Consider the following 10,271-nt stretch of genomic DNA (forward strand, 5'->3'; position numbering starts at 1 on the left):
CCAGTATCTTTAATGGAAGAATTTAATATTTTATTTCTTTAATTAACTAATTCTATTTTGTATTATATTTCACATTTGTAATATATATAAGAGTGCTTATATAAAACTTTAGAAATATATTTAGCTTGAACGAAACATTCTTGTTAATTTTCTATGAAAAAAAAAATCAAAGGACACAGAAATAAGGTAATCGTGCAATTACTTTCAGTGTTCGTCGTTACAAATCGGTCGGTCGATTTTAATCCGTACGTTCGAGCTGAAAATCGGAGACCTACGGACGGTCGGCGATTTATTTATTGGAGAAAGGGCTCTGGGGCCGGCTCTCGCTCGTCCTCTCGTTCTCTCGACGCTTCTTCTGTCCTAAGCAGGATTCAATTTGGCCACTGCCCACGGTTCTACCTTCAAAGAGGAATCACCATTGCCTTCGTGTATGGCTGAACGGTCCTCGACGTGCGCGGGACTGGTCGGCGGCCTCTAGCATTAATCTTATATCGAACGCTTTATCCGCGTTCGCTTCCTCGTCCCGCTTCTTCGTCTCCCCAGCCACCGCCCTCTCCATCGTCGACCTCCTCAACCCTTGGACGAGCAGGAATTTTCAATTCTTTCGAGAGAAAAGCAGTTTGCTCGGGGCGTGTTGTTCTTCCGTGCTACTGGCCGGTACCCGGAAGCTGAAATCAGCAAAGGTGGCTCTATCTCTTTTGTTAGAAAAGGAGATGGAAATATATGATTGGATAAAAATATTTTAGACATTGAAATATAATTTTTTTTCAGAAAAATTTTGAATATTTTATATTTTCCAATTTATGTCATTGGTGTGATATACAGTTTAGAGTTTGATGAATATTTGTGAACTTAAACGTTTAATTTTCTGTCTAATATCAAAAATTATTTCCTATTGCGGCATTCCCAATTTTCGATATATCTCTGTTCGCGCGACATGCGATTAATCGTACGCAGGAATGGTAGAACGTGGAAAACGAGCGCTTCGTCGACGCCGCAGTCAAGAACGGAGCTGCTAGCAGGACATTGGCCAGGACGAATAAGTAATGTAGAGGTCCATTATGCCGAAACGGTGAAGGGTCTCTGGTCGGGGTCAGCCAATCCCCTGGAGGGCCGTTAAAGTGAAATACTCCCGAATGCAAGGTGGCTGCCCGTCTTGCCTTCTTCGACGGTCCTGCCACGAGGCTCACCTCGTCCCTCTTCTCTGGCAACCCCACCAGACGCACCCTCCTATCCTCCCGAAACCTAACCCGTAGGAGTTCGCCTGTAGGTAAATCGTTGTTATCTGGACAGTGATAAACCCGTGAATGGAGTTCGCGCCGAGTTGGACGAATAGACGAGGGAGAATGCAAAGGATGAGGAAGAGGGGGAAGGTTCTCTGCAAGGCTTACGAGGGGTAGAAGGAGCGAATCGCGGAATGGATGGTTCTGTTTATGCGGACTGATTTCTGTTCGGACATAGCTACGACCCTTATTGCGAGAAAGAAAGGAAGGGTACTTTAGGGACGCGTAGATGAGACCGATGAACGAAGCATCAGTCTACAGTCGGATGAGAGATTAGTCGTGCCTTTTTTTTTTTATTTTCTATTTATTCTTCGTCAAGGAATTATCTAGATGCGTTTTTCTTTGTATTTTAATTCAAAAAGACATTCGATTACGATTTTTGCAGATTCGTATAATTGAATTTTCCACAAACTCGCGTGTAATTTTACGTCAAGTTTACTAGTCCTTTAGGGTGTACTGACTTTGATTGTCTCTGTGGGGTTGAGTAAAATCTGGGAACCATGCAAACACTACGAGATTAAAGAAAGCCTCTATACTATGGTTGAATCGTAGCCTCAGGCAAGCTATCCTTGTGGAAATGACATTGAGGCGACTCTTAATATCTTTCTCTGAAAATTCTTAAACGACTAATGGATCATTTAATTAAAATTTGGTATTATTTTGTCATAGAGAGAATGCTGGCTGAACTTAACGAAATGCTATAATTATTATTGAAAAAGTTTTGAAATAATGACACTTTTATATGAGTAATAATTATTGTAGTAAATATAATATCGTGATACTGCTACATTTTGGACGAAATATTTTTGCAATTTATCATTTCTGGAAAAAACGAATCTTTTTTGTATTCGCTCATGCGACTCATTGGAAAAGCAGGAATACTGCACAATGGTCGTTCTAGCGGGGTAGATGGAGGTCAGCGGCCATTCTCTGATGATATTGATTAGCCGACGCCCTTAGTTAGCGCCGGCTACACTTTCTTCAGCCCCACCGCTTTTCCCGCCTCTCTTTTTCCTCTCGATAGGAAGAACGTCCTTTCTTTCTTTCGCGAAACCACGGGCTCCAGTTACCACCCTCGTTCTATCTTCGCCGCTTTCCTGCATTCTGCTGTGAACCACCCGTCACTCCCTATTCTCCTATCGTCTTCTAGTTACTGTATTTCTGTCTCTGGAGTAACGCGTTTCTCCGATTATCGTTAGGAGGTAGAGAGAACGAAGAAAGGTTAGTATTTGGTTAGGAGAGAGGGAGTGCGAGAACAAGCAGAAGAGTAGGGGAGAGAGGTGATGGGGAAAAGCGAACTAAGTATTTCGGGCTAAATCATTCGTCAAGCAAATAATGCCGAGTCTGAGTCACGTCGCACTCATGCGGGGGCGATACGATATTCGCGTGTTCCATAAATCCGAGATCTTTGCCAGCTACGGGGTGCTCGAAAAGATACGGCATGGATATCCGAGACTTTGCACGCAACGTAACATTCGTGAGGCATAATAATAAATTTATTTATGTGTGTGAACGCCGATATAGTTTAAATCCGAAAAGTGGATTTAATAAATTTCTTATGAATAAAATTAATATTCTTTATTAATAATATTTGATTGATTATTTACATATTAATATTTTAAAAAGATTTTTATATTTATAATAGTTGCTAAATGCGAACACTAATTGTTGTTAAATGAATTATATGTTATCGACAGCTTAATAAACATTTCTTGTCAATCTCGTTAAATTTTGTCTTTTGCTGGCACTGGCAAATATTTGTATGTCACATTTATAGACACTTGGATGCACCCCATACATTGCCCTTACAAATTTGGGAAGGAAGAGCTCAGTATGCCCCCGTGTAATTAGACACTGCAGCCTGGAACAACATCCAGAGCCAGGCATTGTTCCCAGAAATTAAAGGAAACGGGGGAAAACTGGGAAAACTGGTAGGAATAGGGGATTCGGAGGGTCGCTAATTACGACGGTTTCTATCCGGGGGAGAGAAGCCATTTTCTGCACACGCATAGTCGCTCCGGTGTGCGTTATATTAATACACGCACGGGGCATAGAATTTATCTCGAGAGCCTCTTTTGCAATTTGATCTTCCATCGCTGATATTGCTATAGCAAGGGAGATCGTGCATACTTTTCTCTCGTTATGAAAGACAGTATGTGTGCGTGTATAGCATTGATTTCAGTATCAAAAAATGTTGAGGAAATATTCAATGTTTTGTATTATATATATATTTTAAGACGGTAATCATTATTTTAAATTTTGTATTTCTCTATCATTGTATTTTTATATCTAACTTTACATGACTTTGCTTGCGTAGGTAAAGTCTGGATAGGCGACAATGATGTCTCGTGGCGAACAGACCAGTCTTTCAAGAGGACATCACCCTTAAATCCCTGTGCCACAACGACTACCACGACGACGACAAGCGGTGGGCCACTGACACATCCCCACCTGTCGCCACCCGTAGCTGCCCCTGTTACCACCCCCGATCACAGAAGCCCCAGTAGCATGCATGCGAAGCTTGCCATCTCACCCGGTAAGTGAAAGCTCAGCGAAACGAATTTCTACATAATATAGAGAAATATTTTGTCTTGCGAGGGCAATGCGAATTATAGAAAAACAAAAATGTTTAATTAAACGTGCAGTGTGTGATCGTGCAGCATTAAAAATATTTTTCCTCGTTTCCCTCAATTTTTTGTTTTCGTTTTAATTATATAATGTCATGTTAATCTCGAAAAAATGTCGAATTCGTAAAACGGGCACGATTTCATGATTTATTCATGGATGCGATCAAAGTCTTGCTACAAATGCTTTGAAATATTTGATTGATTAGGAAAAAAGAATGTTACTAATTTTGATCAATCAAAGAATGCTTCAAAGTATTTGCAATATTACATTGATCGTACTCCTTGAGAAATCTAACTTGTGTTATCAGTTTCGATAATCGTGGGTTAGGGTTACGTTCAAAGTAGTCCTAAAACGAAGCTCTTTAAATAATGCAATAAGTTTGATGTTATTTTGTCGGACAATGGCGGGAGTTTCTTTTGAAAGGCTCAGTAAAATTGCCTTGCAGGTGCTTCACGACAACTGCTCCACCAATCACGATTCGGAAATTCGCGACGCTTGTCGTGCTCTGCTCCTCGTAATTCGCCGACGATAATGATACTAGAACGATTTACAACTTTACATGTCACATTGAAACAAAGTTACGAGCAATCTGGAACTGTATACAACATCATAGCGTTACGTTTAGACGTAACAGTTTCGCAATATAAAATATCGTTTAAACTTGTTCTATTTAAACACTGTGTTATATCTTTATACAATTATTTATGACAAAATCCTGAATGATTACTATTCTCTATATGCAAATTAACTTGGCGTTGATCTGTATTATTATCTTCTTGACATTTCTGATCAATTACGCGAATTTATATTTAAAGGATGAAAAAGCATCAAATCATTTTTTTCTGAAATATCGAAGATAAAACAGTAATGATAAGTATTAATGTATTTAAATAATTTTTTTTACATGTCGGGTAAGAATTTAAAGGATGTACAAGAGAGATAAGAAGGCAGCAGTATATTCTTATCGGTTTCAAACCAAATAGGAGCATCTAATATTGCAATTGTCGTTTTCTTTATATCGAGGAATATAAAGACCAAGATTAAAGGCCGAGAACTAGCGAAACCACGGTGGTTTTTTTCATTTGCCTAAATAAACATAGCTCGGACAATGTGAGGGCGATTGTACTAGGGCCTGAAGTTCATCGGTTATACGATCAGGCCCCAGACGGTGCTCGAAGGGAGTACTTTTCGTCTTTCTAGAAGAAACAAGGGGATTACGATTTTGCGGGAGGGAGAAGGAAGCACTCGGCGTGGCATGTTTAATGCATCGCTCAACATTTCCATGTCAAACATCGCTTTGACTCGCGGAATTTAAAATCGTCTCGTTGCTGCGCACACACATACTAGCGATTATGTGTGTGTGTGTGTGTGCGAGAGAACGATAACGGGGAAACTATTCATCTTTATTTACTAGATAACCGTTGCACTCGACGAGGTGCGCAGTCCATGGTGCGGTCGATAAGGGTCGAAGCTTGAACTTAAAAGCTATGGGGGTGAAACTGGAGACTGAATGAGATTCCATTTTACAAGGTAAATGACGTTTCGGCGGCGTGTCAGGCTTCATAAGACACGTTTTACAACTTAAAAGAATGTTAAAGAAATGCTAAATTTCTTTTCTTTATTACTTTAAAATGTAAAAACAATAGAACTAAATATTGTATATTATTATTTTATAATCTTAAATTTTTATATAATTATTTATATAACTGATGCAGCTATTTCTGAAAGCAAAATAAAAATTTATGAAATTTTATGAATTTCTCGTTGTTAATGAAGATCGAATGAAGATAAAATAACTAATAATTAATATACGAGAGAAAATTTATTTGAAAATATACATGCATTGTCATAAAATTGATTCAATAAAATAACTTATGCAATAACAAAAAACGATTTAAAATCGTCGTCTACAAAAATGCCTACAAAAGCGATTAAAAACAATGGTATTGATAAAACTTATGATGTTAAGACTTTTACTAATTCTTTAGATATTATAGATGATCGTAAAACCTTGTTTTGCTGCGAAGTCAAACTTAATGAAGCAGTCTCATTACAACTTACGGTACTTTAAGAAAGGAGCAATTTCTCAGTCAGATTAAACCAAAGGCAATTCCGTTACGAATACATCACTACGTGGCAACGTCTAATTAAATTCTAGTGTAACACGAATCCTTAGAATACGCATGCACAAGTTATTTATCTGCGAGATAAAACTCAGCAATAGAATTGTTCTAATTTCTTTTTATTATATTATGCGGAAATAGTTTATTTCCAGAAGCAAGCAATTTATTTTTGTCTATCTTCATATATTATAATTTATAGCGGTCTTTATAGCTTTTATCACAATTGTTGTTATCAGCATGTCGAGCATGGTGTCGACTTTAAGGAAGGAAAGATATTTCCTCCCTGACGTAGGGTTTTTTCCGAAGCTATTTGCCTCGCAAAGCCGCTCTGGCCTAGCTGCCAAGTGTGTTTATTCGGTATATCAATAAGAACGAAGTGGGCTAGAGCAAGGACGTGGTCCCCCGAGGTCCTCGTTCTTACGTGGCGGCGATCGGTGGCGACTCTTTCTGGACAGCTTGATAACATTATGTCGCCTACGTCGACATATGCACTGGCTAGTTTTTAAAGAACGAGGACCACGAGGGCTCCCTAAAATATTACGGCTCCGTGAACACACTCTCGTAAAGACACATGTGTTACAACGATGTGTCCTTTCGTCTGAAAATGGGAACCCTTAAAAGCGTAAATTTAATACAATACACCTAAAAAAATAGTATCGATTGACAAATCACTCGTTTACATTTACAAGCTGATATCACATTTGTCAGTATCATTTTTTGAAATTTAATTACTTAATTTCAAGTGCAATGTAATGAAATTTTAATTTGGAAAGTAGTGCGCAGATCTTTTTGAAAATATAAAAATTATTATCTATCTACTTTGATATATCTTACTTAATCAACGAATTTACAATTAAATGTTAATTACTGAATATATTGAATTAAATACCACAATTATTAATTCGTGAAAAAATTATATAAATGAGATGTGACTTATTCGGAACGATACATGCGAGTATCGAAAAGATCGGCTAAATAAAAGGGGATAAAAAGAAATGGACTAGTAAGTACCTGTTAGAAAGTAATCTTTGAAGTTGTCGTATTGCGTGACGCACTCTATTCTCGCGCAAATTATACTTGTCACTTATAGAAGGATTCTCTTTTGTCGGACTTTAGGAATCGTATTCCTCCCTTGGGACTATGACTCTCCCGTGTGCTCTTTAGATCGCTCTTTTTCCTCCAAAATATGTAAATACGTTTATTTCCCAGATCAATCCCAACGAATTATTTTACATCTCTAAATACTATTTGAAGTGCAAAACATTTAAAATGAAAAATTAATCCTCAATTATTGAATATGAATGTTGGATTATACTTATTTTTTCTAAAATAGAGAGAAAGAGAGTAGGCAGTTCTTTATCCTGTCCTTTTTTTAGGTTGTTAGCACGCAAAAAACAACGACAGAGCGTTTATTCTAAACTTTGTTGAAGCACGCAATATATTTATGATTGAAATTTTTTAGGAATTAATTTTGTTTTTTGAAAAACGTCAACCATGATTGCATTTATACCTTCATTTCTCTGCAGAATATAAAATATCGAGTGATGTCCATATGCGGACCAATAACTAAGGCTACGTATCGTTGGTATACGAACGCCATTCGTGTGGAGGTTGGGGACGCGCAGGCGAGAAAGGGTGGCTTGAAATATTGGCTACATAGATTTCAACCATTATTGCCGCGTGTAAAACACGGCGACATTTGGCGTTAAATCGATCAGGACGTGCTATAGCGTCGTATGAGCATCGTTCTTTCTCGCTTGGCGAATAAATACGCCGACCGATTGTAAAATGCAGCATAAACTCTTTTCAACGAGACTGCCCGAGTGCATTTTTATTACATACGATATCTTTACATTTGCACAGTTATTTTAAGTTTTATTGAGTCATTTCGAAAAGCTTCTCAGGTATTACATTATTTATTAAGTCGTAATATTTTATGTCTTTGTTTAATTTTTCTTTAATTGATTTAAGTTTTTGCATAAAATATTAATTTCAATATAATTAGCTATTTGTATTTTTCTTATTAGAATAGACTTAAAAATGATTTTTCTGTATATATAGAAATAGTAATTTCTATTTATTTAACAGATTATTGAAATTCTTTTATGTACGTATTTTTCTTGTTCATAAGATCTTTCTAGCGATGTGATATTCATATTTTACCATTTCTGATCAACCGATACGTATAAAAAAATGTGCGATTTATCTTCACGCAGTTAAGAGACTGGATTTATAGTAATCGAGAGATTGCACACTGGTTGCTTTAAGTTACCAAACTGTTTCAAACTGGCGAATATCTATTCTTCAATTTAATTCTTTGTTTTTTTTATAAGAAAAAAGTGTATGTATTATATATGTGTATGTGCGTGTAAGTATGTAAGTTATACTGAAAAAATTTACTAAATTTTAATATATTTCTTTGAATGTAATGCTAAGTAAACATTTATTTCTAGTAAATAGAAATTTATTCAGTAAAAAAAATAACGGCTAAATCAAATTAATGATTTATGTATCAAATAAATATATGTTTACTTTTAATAAATATTTATGTAAAACTATTAAAACAAATATTTATTAAAATATTAGTATTTTTTCAGTGTGTACAATATCTAGTTTTAATTAAATATACAATTTATGTTTTACTATTCGCGTAACGATCTATTTGGAGAAATCATTCATCCATTCAATAAGAACACGCACGTTTAACCGTTTATTGAGAACGAACAAATGTGCAGCGCGATGTAATTGCAATGATTACAAAGTAGGGAACATTTGCGCCTTCGTTACATTTGCCGAAAAGCAGGTGTACCGCAAATTAGCATCGGGCTGTAAACACTTCATTCACAAACGATTCATTGTTCCGGCGGTCCGACGGTGATAATTGAAGAGCCAATTAACTCGCGTTAAAGTCAACCGCTCCGATCAAAATCCATTCGTGGCTGAGTGCCTTCGCGCCGGAAGTGTTCATTTGTCATTGCGCTCAGGTGTTTCGTGCTCTTCCAAATTCATTACGATGTACATGCATTGTGTGTGGCTCGTCAACCTGTTAAAGGGTTCATTAAATCGTAGTGATGTTTATGTACGTGGAGTGTAAAGGTCAAATTGGCATGCAAAATTCAAACAATTATTCACTCAGTTATTTACAATTTTCTAGAATCTTTATTATAGCTCTTACATCCCAAATGCAACGAATAAATTTTGCGTTCCGAAGATACGTAATGAACGGCGGATCGAATACACTATGTTAAAAGGATGCCTCGCGTGGCTAAAAAGGTACCAATTAGCTGCGAAATTTATAATAATACGCGATTTGCCATAATTAATCGACTACGCGCGCGCACTCGACCTCTCGCGTGCAACGCAGACACACACACACACACACACACACACATATGATGCACACAACACATATATCTAATATACACACATAAACGCGCACAAACGGTCGTACACTTTTTCAGATTATAATTTTAGATAGACTGGTTCTCTCAGTTCCTCGCTGACGCAAATGGCGGCGTGTAGGCAAATTGAGGTGAGATTGGAGGTCAGGATTGCTAACCGGCCGTTACTGCATAGCGTTATTCACGTTGCTGTGGACGGCACAGAAGCGATTTGCAAGTTAGTTGCTATCTGTGCACGATCTAAATCTAGGAAGGGCGATGCGTGAAAACGAGAATTAAGAGAATCTCGTCGATTACACACACACACATACACGCACACACGCGCGTGCGAGCAGCAAAGTTGCATCGCTGACTTGTTGCGGGAAACTACCACGGTCGAGACGCGGTAAATTTCTTCCGACGACGCGACGGTAGCTTGGTGGATTAGATCCAATCTAGTATATCCTAGAAAGTAACAGTGATAAAGCCGGAATAGAGATTTTGTGCACACCATTGACACGTGTTGAGTTTTACTGTCGATTATCGCAATCTCTTCAGTATAAAAGTTTCGAAAAATTTACTGCTTAATCTGTTATGTAATCAAAGTTTATCTGGTACTAGATTCAAGATTTTTATATACCATGTCATTTTCCTTTGTCCCAGTCTGAGCTTGTAATATTCTATTACGAGAAACTGTATTTGCTTGATCAATTGTGTGAAAGTTGCAATGAGAAATATGCGAGCGAGGGTCTATTACGTCGATATATCTCTATATCTAAGTCTAGCATCAACTAAATATGTACTTAACGAACAGCCATTTTGTAATTACTGTCCATTGTGATTACCATTAGGAAAAG

General features: G+C 37.3%; 1 protein-coding gene across 2 annotated transcripts in view; it reads left to right on the top strand.

Annotated features, from left to right (window-relative positions):
• The window catches only part of LOC108756694 (POU domain protein 2-like), a 141,838-nt gene that overhangs the window by 68,435 nt on the left and 63,132 nt on the right, over positions 1 to 10,271 (top strand). For both annotated transcript variants that reach the window (XM_018500695.1, XM_018500696.1), the window contains exon 3: positions 3,601 to 3,819. In XM_018500695.1, coding sequence (XP_018356197.1) covers positions 3,601 to 3,819 — 219 coding nt within the window. The remainder of the gene's footprint in view (positions 1 to 3,600; positions 3,820 to 10,271) is intronic.

This window comes from Trachymyrmex septentrionalis, unplaced genomic scaffold (assembly GCF_001594115.1).
Source record: "Trachymyrmex septentrionalis isolate Tsep2-gDNA-1 unplaced genomic scaffold, Tsep1.0 scaffold13, whole genome shotgun sequence".
NCBI lineage: Eukaryota > Metazoa > Arthropoda > Insecta > Hymenoptera > Formicidae > Trachymyrmex > Trachymyrmex septentrionalis.